This window comes from Drosophila obscura, unplaced genomic scaffold (genome assembly GCF_018151105.1).
Source record: "Drosophila obscura isolate BZ-5 IFL unplaced genomic scaffold, ASM1815110v1 contig_192, whole genome shotgun sequence".
Classification (NCBI taxonomy): domain Eukaryota; kingdom Metazoa; phylum Arthropoda; class Insecta; order Diptera; family Drosophilidae; genus Drosophila; species Drosophila obscura.
In genome coordinates, this window is record NW_024542781.1 from 4100878 (window position 1) to 4125079 (window position 24202).

Below are 24202 nucleotides of genomic sequence, written 5' to 3' on the forward strand. Positions count from 1 at the left end.
AAATTGTAGAGCCCACACACAAGCACAGTATGTGTGAATACATGGCACACACATATTTACGTAAACTCAAAACGCTTTCGGAAAATAAGAATTGATAAATATTTTGTCGTGCCTGTGTACACACTAGAGGGGGGCATGGACCGTGTTTTCTTCGTGTCACGTCGTGACACGATGGGCGTGCGTGTTCGTTCAGAGCAAAATCGGCACGAAAAAACACGACGAACAAACAAACTAAAGTTTCATTGCCGGATGCAAATAACATGAAAGCGTTACAACTTTTAGCTAGAAAAATATTAAATATTCCAGCCAGCTCGGCTACAAGCGAGAGGGTGTTTTCTACCTCGGGACAAATAATAAATGAACGCCGTACACGTTTATTAAGCTCTAACCTTGATAAATTGTTATTTTTGTTATATTTTTATCTCGTCATGAATCGAACATGTCGAAAAAATGCCGAACGCCTCAGGTCCACGACCCGAACGTCTCAGGTCCAACAGCCGAAGACCTGGGGACCTGGGACAGAAAACTCAGCTGCGACACGTTCGGTGTATGAACTGGCACATCTACATATATACTGTATGGTTAGTGGTGAAATATAACAACATTCAGATCAATAAAATTATGGAAAACGGTTTCTTCTTGCTTTTCAATATTGGTGACCCATGCGACACCAATCAGAAACGCGCCCCTCAGTACTCTAGGACTTCCAAAAATTACGAGTCAGACTACTAGGAGTATAAGTAGTAGCCGCCAGACACTTCGTTGTTAATATTTCATTTATTGTGTATAAGCCATTAATGAATTCTAGAATATGTAAATATATGTATAGAAACGACTACATCGCAACACCAAGTGCTATCCAAACATGTTCAAAACATTCATAATCATTTTTAGTTTAAGACTAACATACATTATGCACTTACACTACCGTTTATGTGAGTGTGTGTGTGTGCACGGGATGATCCACATTTAAACACATATTAAAAATTGTGTTTTTTTTTGCTTTAAAGTTTAGACGAACATTATACAACCACTCCTTTGGAGGGCTTAGCGCCCAGAATATCCGAAAGCTTTTGCTGATAGGAAGCCAATAAATTGGCGTCGGTTATGCTGCAGGCCTTGCAGGACAAGTGCAGGGCGTTGAGCAGCTGCATCTCCGAAAATTGTGTGCCACGTTCCAGCAGTGCATTCAGTATTTCCTGGGTCAAGTAAAATTGTTTAGGACAGGAATCACAGCATATTTGTCTCTCACTTACATCTGGCTCCATGCAGAGCAGCTCGTAGAAATTCTTAGCCTGATCCAAAGCCACCTCCCTAGATGCGGTTATGTTGCTTAACGTCTGTTGCAGGGCAATCGAGTTCCTGCACATGCGCTGCACGGTGATTTGGTCAATGTGCTCCAAGTAGTTGGATGCTTGGATAAGTATGCGCGATGCGAGATGTGCTAGACCCTCAAAAATGTACTGAAAAATTATGACTGGTTTAGATTGAAATTAACCCAAAGGGACATGGGGAACCCACCCTGGTTTTTCGCGGATGCAGAGTGGCACTGAAGGCTTCATCCATCTCGGAGAGTCGCTTGGTCAGTACCTGCACTTGACGATCCGGCTCAAGAATGTCGTCCTTGGAACCCACGTAGCTGTTTGTCCTTACACTAGATTTAGATCGCAAGTAATGGAAGCATTGGACCCGAACCTCCAAATGCAGCACAAGCAGACATGTGTTTGCCAGCTCATCGAACTCCAGAGCCAAATTGGTCATCACTTTGATCGTTCCATCCTTGACGGCTATGTCGGCGCTGCATTCAGCTGATACCGAGTTCAGTCCGTTTACCATAGGGCGACGTAGGTCGTTGGCAAACTCTGAAACGCGGCAGGAAAACCATTCCATACTCTCTTGGAGTATGGCCAGCTCCTTGAGCACACTGATCTCGACCAAAATCTCCTGCTGCGTGATGCCACCTTCGCCCAAATTACTGGTTAGCATCTCTGCCTCACGAATGTTTCGCTGCTGCACCTGCAGCGGACTCTCCTCCTCCGAGGGCTCGAAGCTTCCTCGCTGCAGCCTGCGATTGTTCCGCGACCTTTGGCTAGAGGTCTTTAGGTCCGTCCAGTTGGGCAGCGTCCTGAGTAAAGAGGAAACAGTTAAATCAATATGACAAATACCATTCTAGTCCCAGTTTCATCCTTTACTTTAAGAATCGGCTTATATCTTCGTCTTTGAGCCAGGCCACGCTGTAGATTCTTTTGTCCTCAGAGTCTGGCTGCACTATCCCTCTGTAGGCGCCCTGGCATATCTCCCGGTACGCCTTCAGCAGCGCACACACCATCTTGAGCAGGTCTTCCGAATAACAGGGCAAGTCGTGGATGAGGCTTTTCGTCTCCATAAGTCGCCGTTCGACCATCACAGTGGACTGCAAGAGAGGTCTACTCAAGTTGAGCGCCTTCATTTCCTCCGGGCTAATGATCGTCCGCCAGGCGTCTTGGTTTTTCGACAGCGCTTCGATGGTCAGCTGCAAGTTTCGGTTGTGGCCCTTGGACAGGAACGAGTCCTTTATATAGTTGTCCACAAAGTCGTGAAGACTGCACGGTTGACTGGAAGCAAAGCACAGAAGGTAAATATATCGCATCCTAGGGTGCTGTGCCCACACCTACCCTGGCTTGCACTTCATAAAGTTTTCTATCTCCTTGATATATCCCATTAGAGGTAAGTAAACTTTGGTTATAATGTTTTGATCTGGGGTGCAGATCATCAGCTTTTCCCGCTGCTTCTTCTCGTGGGGGAAGAGGCCGCTGGTTGAGCCCTTGCCGCTGCCACCCAGTTGAGCGGACAGATTATCATCCACCGAGGCATCCGAGGCATTGCGACGATGCTCCTTAAATGGTTCATTGCTGCCGCCGGTGCTGCTCCCTACGTGCGAGGACTTGTCAAACTTGAACATTGATCTCTTCGTGCTATCGAACAAGTGGAAGATACCGCTTAGATTTGACACGATTGCGCGATGAAATTCTTGAACACACAAATACACACCTGGGCACCTTGCGCCTTAGGAAGAATGAGTTTATGTTGCTGGTTGGCTCCGTAAACCCTGTCTGGGCACTCTCATCCGATGCTGCATTCTGTATATCCAAATAGTCGGTGAGCAGCAGCTGCAGCTATAAATATGGAGACGAGACGGTTGTGAACGAATTAGCATGAAGTTTAATACAGACACTACATTTATCGAGGGAGTACTAACCACTGACTGGGCCTGTGCCCAAAAGTCCGTTAGGTCGTAAGGCTGTGGCCCAACTACCGAATATTTCTGACCCACCGACAAATAGTTTTTCAGTAGCAGCGTATGTGTCTTGGCAATGGCCTTGAACTGCTTGAAAATGATCTCCAGCAGCATCAGCAGCGGGTTGGATTCTCCAGTTGCTGCACTCAGCGACAACTGGTGCGTTGTGTGGCGCACCACGTTGAGCAGCTCCGTTTGTATTTGAACACGCAGCGTCTCCAGGGAATCGGGCACCTTGTGCAGCATGCCGAATGACTCCACAATAATGGCAACGAAGTAGCTCATGCTTAGCTCCGGGTATATCAGGTCAGCATCCTCAATGATTTCGGCCTTCTCTATATCGAAGCACTGGGCCATTTCGGCAAGGGCTTTGCGAACTCGAGCATTGGCTTCGATGCGATCTGTTGAGCGGCGAGCTCCTATTCCCCGCGTAAAGCTAGAGTTAAGGCGGCTAGAATTGGTGCGCTGAAAGGAGGAGAACGCTTCATTGGCCGAATTCGTGTAGACCTGGGTGACTAACTCCTCGTGCAGTCGCTGATAAAGCTGCTGACGACGCGTCTGCAGGTCTGCCCGCAAGTCGGACAGGCCCTCGACGGCCTGCAGAGGCCCATTGAGCGTGGCTAGTGCATCCGTTAGCGCCTTGCTGGCATGCAAATACTGACGCTTGGCGGTGTAGCTAACCACACGCTGGGGGACCTTTCGCAGCTCCTGACTATAAGTAGAGGAATGACATTAAATCCGTCGACCATGCAAGTGGACAGTCTTACATTTGCTCCAACATTTCCAGCACGTATTTATGCTGAACTGCGTCTGTCCACATCTTCTTAAGCTCGTCCCGCCGGCACTGGAGCAATCGCTTGCAGGCACCCAGATTCTCCTTCACGGCATGTATTCGCTCCCTGCTGGCTGTAACCTCTGTGGACACCTGGCTGAAGAGTGGTAGTACTATTGTGAGCTGCTGGTCGTGACGGGAGACCAGTTCGTTGAGACGCAGGTCTGAGCGCTTAAATTCCTGTTCGATTTTCAGCTTCTCCTTCTGACGCTCCTCAGTCGTCTCGCTGAATCCCAGGGATTTGATGACGTTGACCAGAAAGCCACAACCTGCGGACTACACAAGCAAGAACACACACGTTCAATTCAGGCCGAATTTAATTATAACAAAATATCGTGAAAGAGGGCGTACAACAACAAAAACCGACCCACAGTCCAAGGCAGTGGTGTCGTCATCAACTTGGTAGGGAACACAAAACAATAAGTTAACAAACAAGTTTATGGGTCAGAGGCCAGATTAGCTGTCCGTATTTATTTTTGAATACTTATTTTGAGATAGTTTTATCTTTCGAAGATCATTTTCAGCGTTGGCTTGAAGTAATTTTTTACCTCATCCTTGCCATACTTGACGCCCCGCGGAGGCTTTGTTGGCGGGGGGGCGTCCATGTAGATGTGGTTGAAAATATAGGGCGGTTCCGCTGGTGAAGTAAACGGTAGTGGCACAAGTTAGCTTTGTATTAACATTTTAATGTCGGTTGTTCTTAAATTTGTTTGTAAAAACTCAGCACAAAAATGAATAATTGGCCTACCAAACTATCGATTCCACTATCGATTGTACCATCGAGCATACTATCGAAGTTCGGAAGTATCGGATAAGTTAAATAGCCTGCTTACACTGCCTTGCGTTTGCTATCGATATCGGAATAGACGCAATGACGCAGAGTATGCGTCAGCAGATTTGTGTGTTTGATGGCGCGGAAATTTACGAAAGCGACTTGATGCATTTATTTATTGTTTTCAGCTATTTCTTTGTAGAATTTGTGGGAGTGAGGTCTTCCCACACCATGAAAACCATCAATCTCCGTCCATATACATATTAAGCAGTATCTTTATGGGGGCCAAACGCAGCTCTAGTGTAAACAGGCTAATAACTTCGATGGCTTGACACCCGGATGAGTCGACAAAATTTAAAAAAATGAATGGAATAAAAGAGCTGCACTTATTTTGTTTCTTTATCAACTTTATTGTGTAACTGTGTTGTTGCATGTTGCATCTAATATGCTGAGTGCTTGGTTGACTAAGTTGTAAACACTAAAAATTATGCGAAAAGCCAATGTGATAAACCTGTTGAATACTTGCTCCAAAAAGGTTGCTTGCCTCAAAGCTTGACAGCTGTCAATTGTTCTTTGGTTTTTAAATTGCTTTTGGTTTTGATTGTTTACAAATGTGTAATCTGTGTGCCTACTTTTATTATAAATACTTTATGTAAGCCGCTTACGTTGTGGTGCTTACGCTATGTAACCTTTATATGTATATGATTCCATTTCATTAAAACAGCAACGATTGGGGGGGCTTGAGGGAAGGAGGGTTTGAGGGTTTGGAAGGATTCACATTGAGAGTACTTTCATTTAGTTCCTACGTGTTAGGTACAGTTTACTAATCGGAGGTATTACAATAGATGATTGCTTGTTCGTAGTACTTAGCAGTTGTGTTTAAGTTCGTTCGATTGGAAGTTTTACGAGTAGATATGAATTCTTTGCTTTCGTTTCGTTTTCACAGGTGGGATCTCTGGGGGTACATAAGACTAAACCTAGATACGAGCTAACAGCTGCTTTACCGTCTGCTCACTTTTCATAGGGATGTATAATAATATGTTTGCTGCTTTGGTTTGTTCAAAGCGATTCGAAGCGATTGCTAATTAAAATTTGGCTTAAAATGTTGCTCATTTGACTAAAGGTAATACGATTGCATCTGGGATGATTGTTTGGCCTCTATGTTCACACAGATGTTTGTTTTCGGGTCAGACTAAAGATATTTCACTAGTTTAAGTAATTAAATATGCAATTATTTTTAATCTACCAACGCTGCTGACATGTGGCTCTCGCTGTAGCTGTGGTTCTCGTTGTGGCTGAGGCGGAAGCAATTTGTGTGGTCGAGATTACTCCTTCTTTGGCAACTCACTATTCATGATGCTCAGGCGCCGTATGTTCGGCTTGTCGTAGTCCTCCATGGAGATACCACGCGACAGACGTCGTGATCCGTTGGCACTCTCAAAGGAGCCCGAGCTGGCGGTGGAGAAGGCGCGTCCGCGATCCACTCCCGGCATCACCACCGAGGTTAACAGACCCTGGCCCTTGCAGAACAGTAGAATGGACTGGGCCACTTTACCGGGCTAAAAACGTGCAAGTATTGAGACGTGAGAGTGTATACAGAAAGGACATCTGAGTACTCACTGCATCGGCCAGAACATCGCCAGCCCTTTCGATCTTCAGGATAGTCACGCGCTCCTTCTCAACATCGCGATGCAGCTTCTCCACCATGGACGCATATGGGCTCAGCATTCCCGTGATCAATATAACATCCACTTTGCAGCCTTTGAGGGTAAGGTCCTTTCGACTATTGGTGGAAAGGGACAATGAATGTTAGAGGCTATAATGGCATGGATGCAGATGCATACTCACTTCATAAATGCTTTTACATAGAGTCCCACATTCTTGCTATTTAGCGAGCGGTGCAAACGCTTCTGATACTCGGCCACGATCTTGTCCTTGTCCGGATTCTCGCCAACGATTTGCTATAAAGTTTGTTTGTGGCCCAAGTTTTTGTTTTCGCAGTGTAAGTAAGCAGAAACATTTGCATGAGACAGACAGTGGATAAGTTGGCGAGTATTATAAATGCAGTTTGAACTAGCAGCAAGAGCATGCGTGAACAAATAACAAGCGACACTACTTGGATCGTTTTCCAACACTAAGATAACGGCTACAGCGTACAGGTACAGTCATGCACAAAGAAATAAAAAGCAACTGGGAAAAGCACTTGAGATTGAGATTTGTTTGATAATTCTTTAGAAAATGTTGGTAAATTTAGCTTCAGGCCGATTTCTGCTGGATCAAGATAGGAATGGGAACTAGTACGTACCCAGCGCTAAAAGAAAGTAATGGGAAATTTAAGGAACAAATAAATAATCGAACATGCTACAAATGGGCCAAGGAATACTTGTATTTGGGGAAATTTTGTAGACAAGCGATTGTTGTACCGATTGAAAAGTGAGGTATGGTATGCTTTGGAAGAGACTTATTTAAGAAACGTTTTGATCTGTTTACCTCCATGACCTTATGCGTAGACGAACAGAGTTCGGATCGATTGGTTGGTTGTTACAAAATCGAACATAAAATAGAGTAAAAGTAAAGTGAGTACAACACCGAGATAACACCAACGACAACACACACACTCCAGGGACACAATCAGTGATACATTTGGACGAAGGGGGGAGGGCGGGCACAACATCTGTAGCCCCAAATGTAATTGTAACTACTTACATGTCCGAACTTGTGATACATAAGAAAGCTCTCAGCCGACTGGGCCACCTCATCGTTTTTCCAGCTAATGAACTGCAAGGGACGAAGGGGACGGGGAGGCAGAGTGTGCAGAGATTAATTGGTCAACTGATGGGTCCAATCAGGCCAGTCAGGCCCGACCTACCTTGCTCTTGAATGACTGCAGAACGCTGGCAGCGCTGCCGGTGGCATTGATGAGAATGAGCCCCAGAGCCCGGCTCGGATGTGCCAGGCCAAAGCGGGCCAGGACATTGGCGCCGGCCCCCTCACCCAGGCCAATTACGTACTTCACATGCAGATAATCCAGAACGGTGACCAGGTCTTCACCCAGAGACTGCAGCGATGGAAACGGAAAGCCATCGGCCAGGGCCTCGGCGTTGTCGGCATGGCCCGGTACATCGATGTGGATGAAACACGAGCGTTCCTTTATCTCAGTCATACAGGGGCTGCTCACGAATTCCTGGAAGGAATTGTCTGTGGGAGAGTGGTTTGGGCGTGTGGTTAGCCAGGTGGCATAATGACAGTCAGCATCCATAAGCGCTACTTACGATTGCAGCCCAAGTCATGAACCGTGATGAAAACAGCTCGCTTCTCCTGCTGCGACAGGTCGCCCTAAATTATGCCACGAAAAACATTGTAAGCCATCATCACAACTACTGCCGCCCCGCCTCGGGGCCCTCGCCACGTCCTCGTCTCGTTCCTTACCTGCACTATGACAGTCAGATCTCCGCATTTCTCCGTGTTGATGTTGTACTTCTGCAAAGGCGTTATTCAATATATGAAGTCAAACCATTTAAAGTGTGGGAGGAACGGAATTCTCTATGCTATGTGTTAGCGGAAACTTGAAAACTTTGAAAGCAACGTAAACGGGAAAACCATTTTCACGATGCTGTAAACACAAACTCAAGCGTGAAAAATGACGGGCATGAAATGACCAAAAAAAGAAGGGAGACCCAAAAAATGTTTTTGACTGTGTTTGACTTTGTGTGCGTTTGCTTTTGGCAGGTCCTTGATGACAACCCACCCAGTGACAATGCTCATGGAAATTCAAAGACAGGTGAAAGTGGAACTTGAGCAAATGCGGGGAATGCACCGAAGTACGAGTATACCGTGTAACGGAAGAGCTCAAGGCTATGAAAATGCCACATAAAATAACAGCAACCTGTTTGTGGAATCCACTAATTTTATTAAATATCTTTTAGCGGTCCACTATTCAACTGATGCCATTGGATCTTAGTTAACAGCTATTTCAACTTCATAAATTACTTATTCCGACAGCTGCCTCGGTCGGACCCCGTCAATATCGATCCCTGAAACTCAAACTTCACACAAATGCTTCGTGGCCCGCTGTATGTATAATGGAACAATGTGCTGTGTGTTCGGCTATCAATTTCAGATGGGTCTTGCTCTACCTAAGCTCGATTCAAAATTTATTAAAGCAGAAAGCAAATAAACCCACAAGGAACGGAGTCCGGGGAGGCATCCTTTTATGAAGACAAACACACTGAGAACCACACCTACACACGTTCAGAGTATATATATATATATAGTATAGCCATCGAACACTTATTGAAATTGAGTGAAACTATACAAGTGTCAAAAGACCAGCAGACCAGAGGCAGAACTCGAACTCTGCCCGTGTCTCGGTCTCGGTCTGCCTACGGAGAATATCTTTTGACTTAGAATTTCCCTAAGCTCTTTAATGTTTTTTCCGTTTAGCCCCCATAGGAGTGGGTCGGGGGCAAAGGCGGTGGCGTAGGCGGATTTGTGTTAGCAAGTAAATAGATAAATAAACGGAACGAGTGCGGGCACGGGTATTATGTAAATGCATTTGTTGAGTTCTTCGAGACTTCGAGACTCCACCTGCGAGAGTCAAACATGCCAATACAAAATTTTGCATTCAAATTAAAAGCATAAATAAATCATACAAATTTCCTGTTTGCCTTTGTGCGTTTATTCGCCTGCGGCTCTTGAGCGTAATTTGCATAGCTGAAGGCCAGCTGGTCCAACAAAGCCGGGACAGGATGCAGGATCAGCCAGTTGCACTGGAACGACTATCGACAACCAACAACAGCGCGGATGTGGTGAGTGGGATGAATGGCGGTGGCAATGGCAGTCCGGAATAATGGCAGAGCAAACAACAACCAAATGGCGCACATTGTCGTCACAAATCAATTGGCATTAATTGATTGCTAGTGTGTGTGTGTGTGCTAGTGAGTGAAGGACAACTACAATGGAGAACTTTCAGCACAAACTTAAGTGTTTAGACAGACTCGTAGAGGTGGGGGAGGTTGTTTGACTCCGACAATCCATTCCAAATGGAAAGCTGCCAATCAAAGTCAAGTATTTGTGTCTGTCTTTATTTTAAGATGAATTAATCACAGTCGTCAGATTGGTTTGATTGAAATTATGAAATAGCAGAACTTTTATTCGAAAATTTCCACTTTGAAATGTCTTAATGTATTCTAATCTTTCAGCCTTCAGAATTTGTTGTTATGTTTTGTACACTGTGGACACTGAATCTTGTCGTTTCTGAGATTAAACATTGGATCGAACATTCACCAAAACGACTTTAAATTCCACCCTCAGTCTAGGCATGTCCCAGCATCTCTTAACAGTCTTAAGTAGTGTTAATTTTTGGGAAAACTTTCCACAGCGAACACCTGCCATTAGGGAATCGGTCCACTAAGCAAAACCTTTCATGCACCTGTCAACCGAACTGAACGATCGAATATGAACACATTCAGCGCACTGATGCCATGAAAATCGCTTATAAATAATGAAATCGCCAATAAATGCAAACACACACGAGCGGAAGGCATGGGCAGCGGCAGGGGCAGGAGAGTGCGCCACCTGCTGGGGCGCTTGGCTGGCTGCACTTTACGACATGCCGATACTCATTCATTCACCCCATCATGCTGGCATTATTGATGATTGATGTCTTGGGGCTGGCTGACTGACTGACTACCCGTCTATACCTTTACCCGTACACACACATGTCAGGAAAAGAGGAAAAGTTTTTTAACTTTCAAGTGAAATTTCTTCTCGGTTTTGGGTGGTTCTCCTTTGCTGTCGGCTCAATTATAACATGTGTCTGCGTCAGAAGGGCATTTGCGACAGTTTCCATCTTGTTTGCTGGCTCTTTACATCGTCAGAGGCATCAGGAGTCATCAGTCAATTAAAAGCCCATTAGGCTCAATCGTTTGATTTATGTTGGAAAAGTTTCCCCCGGCTTGCTTGCAGCCTGCCCTGCCTCAGAAGCTGTGTGTCCCCAATGGTTGCACTTTGCCTCGGATCCCTCAGTCCGAGTCCCGAGAGCATCTCGGGAGCTGATTGAGACATATGGCTGCTGACTACTACTTTTCCTGTATCGGAAACACGTGTAGATGGTGTATGCAAAAATTGATGGGAACTCGTCTGGGAATTCATGTTTACGTAGTCAGCTGACTCAATTGAGAACTGCCAGATGCTAATCAATCAATATTTGCATCCAATATTTGCATAGAGCTCCACTACCTCCCCCGACGTCACCGCTTAACTGACCTTAACCGCACCAAAGCTGTTTTCATTTTCAATTTCATTTGACTGGTTTTTCAGGGAACATCAACATCACATCCGGAAAACTGTTAAAGTCCTCCTGTGCTTTTTCTTTTGCACATCCTGTACTTTACGCTCCGGTGTGGGAGGGGGCTGTAAACACGAAACTTATTTTTCCATCAACCGAATTGAGCAACAAAGAAGTTCGTTACACGAATTGCATTTTCATGTCCTGTCCCCAAAGTTTGCTTCCATTTGAGGCAGAATTCATTTATAGTAGCAGCTACCCGTAGAGTACAAGTACAGGTACAAAATACGGAATAGAAAGGAATGGAAAGGCGGATCAACAGGCGCATCAGGGGAGAGTGCATACAATTATAGATTATTCTGAGTAGAGAGTGTCGTATAGTCGGAGCACCGTTTCAATCGCCTTCGTTTGGGTATCGGGAGCAGATGCACAAGTATCTGTACCGTACCCCTATTTAGGTAGCATACATCTGCATATTGTGTGTACTCCCAGCACTCGTATGTGTTCCATGCACTGCACCCCAAATGTTGCCTTGTTGCATCCAACGGAGCTCGAATGCCAGCAAAACATGCATGAAACTGTATCACTTGCTGTTGCTGTTTGCCCAGAAGGGGAATGCGATTCATGTGGGTGTGGCAGTGGCAGTGGCAGTGTCAGTGGCTGTGGATGCGGATGGCGATGGAGATGGAGATGCGGAGGCCATCGCATAACTGAGGCGTTGCCCTCAAGCTCTGACTGCAAGTTGCAGCTGCCACTGCTGCTATGTACGTGTCAACTCGTTGACCTCGTTGCTCCTGCCTCAACCCCTGTTCAGTCAGTGTACCATCGCGTCCTGTTCTGTTCCATATTTTTCCTGATTTCGCTGACGATGCCAGTTTTTGCAGCTTTTCGCAGCTTCCTGGCTGACTGCGCTTTCACTTTTGCGGTTGAACCCCTATCCTCTTCCCTTTCACGTCCACGTTCTTGTCCTGCGTCTCGTTTCAGCGCCCCTCCCGTCCCATCATCATTCCCCGCTTAATGTCGTAATCATGTGGCAGAGACCTAAGTGCCTATTGCGTACCCTACGACAGCCCCATATCACTCCACTCCACTCCACTCTTGGATGTGTGTTTGCGTTTGCGTTTGCCCCGGCCCGGCCCGTCCGTCACTCAGTCAGTTGGTCGATTCCGTTGGATTTCTGCTGTAACCTGATGGATTTCACAGTGAAAATGTTTTGATGGCTGACGGATAATGGCTGACGGATGATGGATCCCGTATCCGCAGAGCTGCAACTAAGCTGAAATCAGTATTTATTTTAAATTATAGTGCACAAGCGGTTTGGTTATTGCTCGATGGGGAAATTGCTGAAATTTCCTTTATCCCATGAACTATGAAAACTTTTGGAATGTTTTTAACTGTTTTCTAAAGCGATTAGTAAAGGTTTAACTCGATTAAAACGAGAGTGAATATACTCAATATACTCATAACAAACAAAGTTCCATAGTTCCGACGGCAAAAGTGTATTTTTTTTATGATTTCTCCAAACAATTGTGGAGGATCCACAACTCCATTCAGGCCAGGTGGAAATGGGTCACAATCTGTCCCTAATCTGGCCTCTGAGCAGCAGCCACAGCGCTACGTCGAGCTGTCCAGCTCATGAGCTTCGGTGGATAACAAAGCCGAGCCCCGAGTCGAGTGCTCTAGAGAGAGAGAGATTCAAGTCCGTGGCAGAAGTGTCCGCCACTCCAACAGAAAGTTTATTTAACAAAGTGCTGGCCATTCAATCCCTGGCCACAGACACAGCCACAGTTTTCCCGCTGCCTCTCTCCCACTTGCCACACTACCTCCCTGCGTTCGGTTTTCCGTTCCGCTAATCAGCATTTCCCTTGCCAGACACGCCTAACTCAATCGCCGGGATTTCTCTCTTGGCTACATTTATTGCATTCGTAATTTAAAGGGGCAGAGCTCTGGTCGCTGTCCTGTCCTGTCCTGTCCTTCCCCTTCCCTCGCTTTTCGCAAACAAATCTTGGGCTGGTTCTTTATGGGCGAACAGAAAGTTTATTTGGTTCATTTCATTTCGACTCGACTCGACCAAAAATGTAGCCAAGTGTAAATGGATTTTCGCTTCATAACCGCACTTGCACCGAAGCACTTTGGGGAGTCTCAAGGCCACAGGCTCTATTCCGTCTCCGGCTCCAACTACGGCCCAGACCCAGACCCAGATCCACTCGTGGTTAAGTGCTGCTGTCATGTGTCGTCCCAGTCCCTCCATACAGGTCCAGTCCCGCTGGGAGTCCCCCTGGAAGTGGGACAGGAGTGCGATGTTGGAATTGATGCCTCACTTTTTGCAGGCCCATTTCTGACCAGCATGCGTAATGGCAATGTGAATTTAATTAGCCCTGGTCAGCCACGGGCCTGCAATATTTATGACTGTGCATTTTGACACAATCCGGGATCATTGTATTGAAAGCTCATTAATCATAATTAATATTTCAAAATGCCGCAGGTCGAATTACGTGGGCTCAACGTGTTGCAATGGGCACTGCACGGAGCACCAATGATGAGAAGGCCACAGAATTCGATTTTTGCAATAATAAATGCACCTACAAATCGCAGTGGATAACACACACAAAATTTTATTTTCTGCTAAAGTAATTTCAGCGAATAATTTGCATTTGAATAAAATCATAGCATCACATGGGAGGTTGCTGCTATATCAAAGCTCTCCCACACTCTCTCTGAAAACGGGGAAGGAGCCCATTAGTAAGGGAAGGCCAACAATATCTGTGCACTAAATGCTGGCAGCACAGCACATTAAAAGTGTAGGAAATTTATGCGAAACTTTTCAAAGCTGAAATGCGAAAAGTTTTTGAGGCGAGAGCGGTTTTTAATAGACAAAAACAAATGTACGGGCGTGCAGGCCGGTGCTAAAAGCCACCAATTAAACGTTGTTTAAGTTAGGCAGGAAGTTAGGTAGAGGACGTCAGGTTCGGGGTAACACGCGGCGTACGCGCACCGCTGCCTTGAAAACTTTGACACTTTTCCAATGGCAAAGAGGCAGGAATTTTCCTCATAGTGCGATACGTGAGACGGAATCACAAAGGAACGAAGCAGAACCCAATTCGTCAAATGGAATTGGGGAACTTCATGGAAATATAATACAAAATACAATTAGATAAATGGGACGCATGTTTTTCGATGACTGCAATGTCCAGGGGCGATGTCAACCATATCCTCGGGACCGGCCGTAGGGGGATACAACGCAAAGGAAAGAAAAACAAACCAAGAAAAATAAACTTTTCCGTCTGGGGGAATGGAAGTTCGTTCAATGTGCAGGACTTGGCCAACTGATGCCGTGAACCTGAAAGGGACTATCCAGCGGCAGCCACGACATACTACAGCATATTTGCTTCGAGCTCGATGGAATGGAAACCCCGCGGTCTGCCCTTTATTATTCAGCCAAAAGCTCAAAGGGCACAGAAATCCGTTGGAAAGCGCGTTTGTGTCTACGATTTGCAGCGCAGATGTGGAAATGGAAAACGGGCAAATTCATACATAATGCAGGGGCTCACATGGACATGGACTCAGCCGACTTGACATTATGTGTTTTCCCTAATTAAATCCCCTCGCATTCATCCGCCCCTAACGGGATGAGTACTCAGCGAAAATCAACGGAAAGCAGCGGAAGAACGGAGACCTGAGACAAGCCACAATCTGGCAAAATATATTGCTGCGGTTTATGCCAGCCAAAGCTCTTTCGTCAGCATATTTGAATTGCAATTGCAGTCCCGTCCCGTCCCATCGCGTCCTGTCCTGGTCTCGGGGGCTGGGCCAAGCAGATGAGGAAATCAAATCATGTTTAAGCCAAGGGCCATTCACTGCAAGGGAAGGGTTCATGAGGCTCTACTTAATCCAAGTAAGGGAATCGGATAAGTTACAGAGTTTCAAATATTCCTTCTCTTGCTTCCCCTCTTGAAATAACTTTGGAATTAATTTCAGGCAACACTGAGCTACAAATATGTAATTCTTGATATTTCAAACATTTTTTGCAATGTTTTTTTTTTTGTTTATTCTGTGTGGAACGTAGTGTTGTGCCTTGGGAATCGCAAAAAACTACTAGCAAAGGTAAGAGCGGTATTGCTGGAACTATTTTAGTTATGTACGAGACGAGTGTAGATAACTTTGACTTAAATTGTTCCATAACAGTTCTGGAAAAGTCTGCTGAATCTTACCCCAATTAGCTATGCAATCAAGTAAAAAAGGCGTCATAAAGGGCGAACAAAGACCATCATTTGTGCCATTTGAGCACCTAAATATCTTTGTCCTGGTCCACGTAATTATTATGTGCCAGATGTGACCGCAAATGGCACGTAAAAATAAGCATTCAGTGTAATGCAATGGTCAGCCACACAGTGCCACAGCCTCGCACAAACTCATGCAGGACGACAATTATGCAATTTTTATGAGTCACAAGCCAAAAAGTATGCTACGGCTTTGCCCTTTGAGCGGGTCCACAGAGAAAAGGTACGAGTAAGAAGGAAAAAACCATCAGAAAACAGAAACAAATTGCAAATGGCAGCCTGTCGGCAGCAGCTGCCATAGGGAAGGTCTGGCGCTGTGGGGCTTGCAAGGTCTCCGATCGTGTTAGAGACCGGTTAAGAGAACCGTTGGTGGTCTTAAACTTGTGGGCAGAACACGAAGACAGGTTGCAGGGACAGCACATGAACAATATAAAATGCAATATACCAGATAGCTGCAATCCAATGAATCCAAATGTGGGATGGAATCTAGGACTAGAATATCATGTATTTTATGTATTATACCTAACTGTGTATATTCTTAGTTTAGCATACTTTAACAGAGCTGTTTAATTTACGTTTAAAGCCACTGCAAACATATTTTAATAGTAATAGAAAAAACACACAAATTCCACTATCAAAAATATATTCGCAAAACATTTTTCAATGCCGCAGCGCATGGATTTGTTGAAAACTATTTGCATAAATGATATAATCGCCCAAAAGCGATTTTCCTACTAACAAATCCAATTTCGTGATAAATATGTGCATGTGGCCAGTATTTTCTGGAAGCAACAACTCGTAATGCACCGATGTTGAGTGGAATGCAGATGTAGTACCACTTACTCATACACGCGGGTAATTTAACACACACTGAGAGTTCTAGAAGGGCATCAGGACACTCGACAGAAGTACCAAGTCAGAAGGGAGTGCAATCTGAGCCCTAAGCTGTCAAAACTTACGCTTATCTTCTCGGGAGCTGCGGACGAGCAGCTGGCGCTGCCGCCGTGTTTCGGTGTGCCCGGCTTCGACATGGTTCAGTGGAGAAGACGCGGTTCTTCCACGGGTTCTGGGCTTATTGCGTTCTAACTGTGAGCCAACACACAAACAGCGTGTCCTGAAATCGCTTCTATTAGGCGCACAGCAGCACTCGACACCGAACAGGGTAAGAACGCGCTTCACTGGCCTCCGGCTCGGGTTTCTCGGTATTGCAACGTTCAAAGCACACCGACGACTGTGCCAAGCTTTATCAGAATAGAACGAACAAGCGGCATCCATCGCCGTCGCATCATGCGAGACCCGAAAGCCCCCGACGCTCCACAATGGGGGTTTTTCCTAAAAGTTTCGTTTAACTCAAGAATCTACATAAACAATTTAACGTAATATGCGAATTCCATTTCATTTTATATATATAACAAAACTAATCTTAATTGCAGAAGGAAAATATTATATGATGGATTGGCATATAATTTAATATAAATAAATCACATCGATCAAAAAATTTTGCGAATACCGGAGGGCCTTAAAACGAGAACTAAGCGCTTTGGTCGAAATCGTAAAACGAAAAAGTAAGTGAAAACTGGAGACTGCCTGATAGTATAGATAGTTAAAAAAATAAAATAAAATGCAAAATGTACGGGAAAACCCCACCGTGCGACGCGGCAGAGAAACGAAGTCAAGCGAACTACGAAGTGAAGAGCAAAACAAAATGATGGAAGATGAAATGGTTTCTGGTTCTCTCTATCACTCTCTCTCTCTCTCTCTCTCTCTCTCTCTCTCTGGCAGAGAAGAGATGTGCTGTGCCGCAGATAAGCGGGTGAGGGGCGGCGAGGGGTAAGTGTTGAAATGTTGCCGTAGGGCAGTTAGCTGGGAAGGTGTTGTTTCCGCTACAGAGCTGCCAGACAGTCGCAAGCCAACTGCGTAGTTTCGAAGTTTCGAAATCGAAACGAGCTGCAAAAGATGGATCGGAACGACATAAATCCTGGCAATCCCAAGCTGACTTTAAATAAAATAACGGTATTCAGAGTGTTTTTCGGTATCAATTGAGATCTGGCAGCTCCAAGAGCAATCCAATTCCGTTGCCTACTTTAAAGCGCGCAGCTTTCCACCCACCCCACCCACACATTGTCCGTGTCCATTTATTCTTCGTGCGACAGCCTGTGTGCGTGTGCGAGTGTGCGAGTGTGTATGGGTCTTGGATTATGTTTATGTGGGTGTTTTCGTGGGGCTTATGCGAGCGCTATAGTACAAAAAGCATCTTTTGTTCACTTCGCTCAGAGCCTTGCTCTCTGCCGTATTGTGGAGCAGACTCTTCATTGTTTCTGTTGCAGTCCGTTGTTGTGGGTGTCCCCGTCGCCTGCCGAACGCCTTTTTGTTTTGATGTGCTAATTTGTCAGCGCGCGGGAAAAGAGGCGCACATCCCGAAGCCTCTGACCATCCATCCACCCCACGCACCACCCAGCCACCCTGCCTCTTCCAGCTGCTGCCAAAACGAAATGCGCATTAGAAATATGCGTGTCCTAGGTCAAGCTGGGCATGCGGGGGCGTGGCCCTCTGCCACGAAACAATTTCGGGATGAATATGGAAAATGGTTGAGGAATATGAATAGAAATCGTGATGGCTCTGCCCCCCGAAGAGATGCTGATGATAATGATGATGATGGTGGTGCTGGTGAGGATTACGTTGGAATGTGCTGACATCGCACTCAGACGCGCTGATGCAGCGGGAAAATGCTGAATGAATTCAGAGTAATTTAAAGTTAAATGGCAGAAAGCACACCCCTCAACCAAGAGGGGAGCAGACACTGAGAGCACTAGGAAACGCTGTAACAATTAGGGAAAACCCAGATAAAGGAGAAAAATTCCTTGGAACTTTAATCTACATTTAATGCAGCCAAGACAGACGGATGGATAGAATGGTGCTCATTACGCTCTCAAAATATACTTTATTTCCGATGTCCAATATTACTATTTTCGAGCATGATGAAGCAATTGAATGCATTTATGTATACATACAGATACAGATACAGATACAGATGTAAATGAACTTCAAATAAATATATGCACATATGTAGAATGCAAATAAATTAACTGCTCCATTTTCCATAAACAATTCAACATTTAATTTATACTGCATTTGTTGAAGTGTTGTTGTTTATAGCTCAACACCTTCCATTCACTTCTGATACTCGCCGAACAACACAACGGACACAAAGTCAAATTATTTGTATTTGTGTTTCCACTTTCACATGCGCTTTAATTAAACAAAAAGCAACGCCCTGACGGCGATGATGATGATGATGATGATGATAAAAAGAGCATAAAGCCAGCGACATACTGACAAAGGAATTTCACAAAGGTGGCAGGGGCACAAACAACAGTGCAACAACAACAACAACAACAACAATTTTCCAGGCAGGTGCTTGGAACAACAACAACAATAGCAACAGCGACAACGAACGCGATTTATGTATGTGCGAAGGAAAATGTCGAGGAAAACAAAAGTGAATGAGTACAAGATACGCGTTACTTAAGCGGTTAGCCGGTGGGGGTGCAAGATGCTGGAGGTGTGGTGGTGTGTCTGTGTGGAAAGCGCAGCTCACAAACAATGGAAAAAGTTGCCAGGAGACCCCGCAGACACCCTGGGCAAGGATTGCCAGGGGCTGGGGGTGTGCGGACGGATGAGTACAATTGAAAGTCTGTAAGCCGATTGCCGAAGGCGTCACCCGTATAGAAACACAAGTTCAGGTGGGAGTGGCAGTGGGACTGGGGCTGAAACTGAAACTGGAAGATGGCAAGCGAATCCCATTTATGGCAATTCCCAAAGTACAATGGATAAAAAAGAACCCAAGTTTTAGTCGCCCCAAAAGAAGACAACATTAAATTCTCGCTGAATAAATAGAGACTTATCAGGAGTCGGTTAAGGGAAACAAAAACTCTCCGACTCCTAAAGAGCTCCTGACAAACAGTGGAAATAAGCGGGTTTACAAAAGAATATATACACATACGGTGTAGGTGTTTGGGAGCAGTAATTTTATCCACAAAATTATTCCAGATACATCCAGAAAAACTCTAGACTCGTCGCTGTAACAATTTACGAAATAATCGAATGAAAAGCAACTAATGTTTATGAATAAAAATATTTCAAGGTCACTCTGACCCAAAAAGAAATAGATGTAAGCCACTTGTGGTCATTTTTCGTTTGGAGGAGTTCTGTGCATATTGTTAATTTTTGTACTTAAAATTGTTAAGTGCAGAAATTGCCACAATCCGCAATTGAGAGCTGCACGAGCTGAAGCAGCAGTTTTGAGCTCTGACCTCAGACGGATTCAAGTGCAGGGACTTTTAAAGGACAAAACTGTATGCAAACATTTACACTTTCTCAGGGAAGCAGCATCCAGACGGCAGAATCCAGACCGGCACAGGAGGCTGTTGAAGGAAGTGGGAGCTCTGGCTGGAGGCAGGAACACTTAAGCCAAAATGGCAACACAAACACACGTTTGGTGGGCCCACAGCCGAAGGACGACAGTGTGGGGCACCAAGCACCGCAGCACAAGCGACTTGCTCCCTCCTCCCCCTCCCCCACCTCCTAAGCAGCAGGCAATCACCGAGACGAGTTTTCCCCCGCCTTCGAGATGTACATTCTCGCTCGATATTTACGCATTTATTTATGCTGCTCTTTATTAGCTTTTTATCGTTCATTTATTTTGCTCGTTATGTTCGCGTCGCGACTCTGCGCCCCTCGTACAATATTTGCTTTTTTTTGCTGCTATTTTCGGACCGTTCAACGCTTCCAAGTCGTCGATAAGGAGGCAAGCACAATCACTCGTATGAGTGCAAGCATTTCCGATGTCTGATAAAGACATCGATCATCCTTGCGGGGGGATGGCGATAAGGGGAGCGGATCGGAATCCGCATGGAATTTAAATGAACTTGTTGGTCACCCAAATCCCCCAGCTGATTGAAAAGCTTCCTCCCCATCGGATTCCACTCGCTCAAATTGGAATTCGAATAAATTTATCGCACCCCCACCCCCAAGTGTTACCAAAGCCGTTTTGGGGCCATTCGCGCCCAATCCCAATCCCATTCCCCGCCCTGTGCTCAAAGCTGAACGAATTACGTGGCTCTGTAACCCCGAAAATTCAATTAACATTTTTAATTCCTCCACTTTGCAATACTTAAGAACGCCCCGGCCAGCTGGGGGTGAGAGTGAGAGCCCCCGACAATGCCAAGGAGGGGAATATTATTGCCACGCGTCTATATTTAGCCACAACAACAAGAAAAGTGGCAGAAACGGTCAACAGTCCGACGAAGCGTAGATGTTCTTAGTTTCATTTCATTTTCAGTTAAGTTCGCCAATTCGATACTTATGCGAATGCAAAATACTGATATCTACGAATCATGAAAACTCATAAGCAATTCCTGGCCTAATAGAAAGCCTCGAGTACTATCTGAGCGGAGGAACAAACCACAGACCTAAGCTAGACTTTATATCTATATCTCTTTATACTCTATTGGATTAAAACGGCTTCCTAATTTCTGGGGATTATTTATCAAGTCTTTTCAATTTAAGCATTTAATCATTTCCACAGCAATAATGACGAAATTAAATTATATTAAATTAAGTATTCTTCTTCCGTAGTGGCCAATGAAGAAAAGAAAAATTCACATTTCAAAAGGGTTTCTCACATTTTTTTCCTCTTATATCTCAAAAAATATGATATTTTGTTCAACTATAACTTAACTCTATCGAAAGTTCTCATGGGGCACATCCAAAATTCCACATTGATTAATAGATGATAAATTTGTTCAATGAATGATGTTTAAAAACTCAATAGCAAAGTGTCATATGTACATAAATACATATGCCATCTACATGTACATGGTCTGCATGGTTCATTTATCTGGATTGTTAATTATTATTTGAATTATTACTCCGATTACAATCTAAAATTTATGCAAAAACAGTAAAAATACTCTGTTCTATGTACTGGGTCTTTCGACTGAAGAAAATAGTACATCGCGATGACAAACTTGTCATTTCATCTTTCTGCTTTCGATGGAAGCAACTGTTTTATGGAAACAAACTGATTATCATTATGATTAACTTATGATTAACTTCGTTGTCATATCTGCAAATGGGATTTGCAAGAATGTTTAAATGTTTATAAGTATGTTTTGCACACGCATTTTTTCGCTCCCAAATGTTATATACAAACTATTTGAAATGGGTCGGAAATTGCTACAATGAACTCTGGATATTGTTGGGTGCGTTAGTGTATGGGTGTACGCAGTCGCGCATCTTAATCCGCTTAATTAATGGACATGGAATACGAGTAAATGTCTTTCCATACTCAGATGTAACTCTTTGCTTTCGCTCAATTATTTTACTCCACCAGTCAGTCCCTGACAAATTTGTTTGTGCGTCTGTTGGAATTCCATTGTGCTGTACAGATATGCAGATACAGATGCTGTGCTGCCACAGCCACAATGACCATGCAATTTCGGAGGGCTATTCGCATTGGGACATTTATTTTTAGCCCGACAACACAAGAGACAGCGAGCAATGACTTGTTTTTACCCTACGAACAGGGATACATATAGTGCAGGTATTGCACAGAAATTCTTAATGATTGGGGAAGATGCTTTAGTCTCTTTATGGCGGAACGTATAGACTGCTACGAGTACATATTGAGGAGTCACGGGGCTCAAATGTGTCTAATTTGCGAAAGGTTTTGTTTGGCTATGTCGTATTATTGATTCAATATTGGCCCTATTCATTATTCGGTTTTACTCGTATGAATGTCTCTATGCGGTTCAAAAATTGCATGCCCCACAACACTTATTGAGAAATGAACTGAGCAATTTCCCTTATATTCCCTTCTGACCTGAAAGGAATGCATTCAATTAACCCAATAAAGAGCAGTCAGTCAGTCAGAACGAGTAGTGTACCAAATGGTGCGTTTCCCAGCTCAGGAACACCCCGTCCCCCCTATTTGGGTCAAGCAAGACAAGCAGTGTATCTGTCCCATTCCCTGCATGGCATCGCCTAGAGCAGCAGCCACAGCCACAGAAACATTAGCGTCAACGGCACACACCCGTAAAAGGCCAGCAATCACTCTTGTGATAGTGGCAAGTATTCTGTTCTTGTGACCTTGATCCGAGTACATTTTGGCCCCCACTTATTGGGCCGATGTGTATAATGTATTTAAGATTAATTAAAGCAGACGAGCCGAGCCGAGCAGAGACACACCATACGCGCACACCAGAGGCCCCGTGTGGGGGACAGGACGGGACCTGAGTGTCTGACCCCCGCCCACGAGCAATTTGACTCTAATCAAATAAATATCGATATGGCACGGATGTGTCTGTACCGTGCCAGGGGCGGGGGTGGGTGCGGGCCTGTTGTACGGATATTCGTAGTACTTATCCGTCCGCCCCTGGCCTTGCAGGTACTTTCGTTCGTTCCGTTTCGTTTCGTTTCGAGTCGTTTTGCTTTGTTTTGCTTTTTTCGATTTGTGTGAATGTGTGAAATACATTTTCCGCCTCGAGCGATGATTTACGAGCCATGCAAGCGCACATGACTTTGGCCAAATAGATTCAAGAATGGAAGGAAGGGAATGGGCAGCAGCCAGGAGCAGAACGCATCTACCAGTGCATACAAAGTTATACTGGCTGGGTGTGGGGTGGTGGGGGAAGCCACAAAAAACAGAACAGAATTATATATCTCACGATTTGTGGTCACTTGATGCCGGTACCTCGTAAATGGTATTCATAACTCTCACCCGCTCCAACAGGCTTTCGGCGCGGCGCGCGAATGAGGCGCGTTTGTCAGCGGCCTGCGCAGACATGGCAAGGGACTGGATATACTTATTCTTGGATGGGTCTCAAGGTATCACAGGGGATAGGGCGATACGGCGATAGGGCGATAGGGCGACCGCAACTGCAAAGAAAAGAGATGGAAGAAATGGTTATAAGCTATTGTCTATATTGTAGCAGTCGTAGCAGTTATCTTAAGCAGTTGATCGATGTCGATGTCAGGCTCTAATACTAGTAAGGCAAATGTCACAAGGTTCGTAAGACGAGGCATATGCATACAAATATTGTATGTATATTTCGGACACTGAGGCCGCTGAGGCTGCCAACATGCGCCGCCACCAGAAGTTCCGGCAGGGGAGCTCGGATGCATGGGGTCGGTCGGGTCGGTGTCGTCTCACAACAAAGTCTGTTAATATATATAATTTCTGTGACGGCCGCAGCGAAAGAAAAACAATAATCAACGACTTGGCGCAGAAGTGCAATTAATTGCATGAACAAATTTTGTATGTTCGGGACTATTTCGGGAAATTACCGATAAATCCGTAAGTTGACGAGCACTTTAAACACTTGATTCAGATCTCTCAGCTGCCGAACTCGGAGTCAACACTCGCACAGAAATTATCAACAACGGGCATTAAGGAGAAACCGCAGAAAGCACTACTTTGAAGTTCGGCCGATCGCATGCGGGTACGCGTCCAACCGGGAGAAACAGCGCCGTTGAAATGATGACACACACGTCATGCTCGTCTTTTGTAGACGCAGAGCATAAAGACAACCCGCGAGCGGCAGAGAAAGAATGCAAAATTCGTTATTTTATTTTTAAATATGTGCCGCAACGACCATCCCCACCAGCTTTCCCCATGTTTTTTCCCTACTCAGGCAGATTGATTTATGGATTAAGGTGCAACAGGTGGGGCAATAGGCTTAATTTCAGCGAG

General features: G+C 45.0%; 1 protein-coding gene across 10 annotated transcripts; it reads right to left on the reverse strand.

The window, feature by feature from the left end:
• Nucleotides 1–758: 758 nt before the first annotated feature.
• LOC111071110 (exocyst complex component 4) lies at nucleotides 759–24000 on the reverse strand. Of its 10 annotated transcripts, none has more exons than XM_022362263.2 (19): nucleotides 23797–23995; nucleotides 23231–23388; nucleotides 8311–8361; nucleotides 8154–8217; nucleotides 7751–8079; nucleotides 7588–7659; nucleotides 7372–7380; nucleotides 6730–6842; nucleotides 6502–6664; nucleotides 6230–6440; nucleotides 4658–4746; nucleotides 4045–4385; nucleotides 3239–3989; nucleotides 3031–3155; nucleotides 2655–2954; nucleotides 2193–2594; nucleotides 1522–2125; nucleotides 1257–1463; nucleotides 759–1199 (listed from the first exon to the last, which is right to left on the reverse strand). In XM_022362263.2, the coding sequence occupies exons 2-19, from the start codon at nucleotides 23294–23296 to the stop codon at nucleotides 1023–1025; spliced, it is 4074 nt and encodes a 1357-aa protein (XP_022217955.2). In that variant the 5' UTR covers nucleotides 23297–23388; nucleotides 23797–23995; the 3' UTR covers nucleotides 759–1022. The 10 variants fall into 10 exon arrangements, with proteins under 10 accessions (XP_022217955.2, XP_022217952.2, XP_022217950.2 ...); XM_022362260.2 differs by lacking the exon at nucleotides 7372–7380 and adding an exon at nucleotides 7187–7192 and having other exon boundaries at nucleotides 23204–23388; XM_022362258.2 differs by having other exon boundaries at nucleotides 23204–23388.
• Nucleotides 24001–24202: the final 202 nt, after the last annotated feature.

What these genes read in the sequence shown, in the direction of transcription:
- LOC111071110 (XM_022362258.2), bottom strand. Translation starts at nt 23,296, where the DNA reads ATGTCTGCGCAGGCCGCTGACAAACGCGCCTCATTCGCGCGCCGCGCC. An exon ending in GGGCACAGGCCCAGTCAGTG is followed by an intron (nt 3,156 to 3,238) that starts GTTAGTACTCCC and finishes CCATATTTATAG; the next exon opens with CTGCAGCTGCTGCTCACCGA. An exon ending in CTAAGGCGCAAGGTGCCCAG is followed by an intron (nt 2,955 to 3,030) that starts GTGTGTATTTGT and finishes CTTGTTCGATAG; the next exon opens with CACGAAGAGATCAATGTTCA.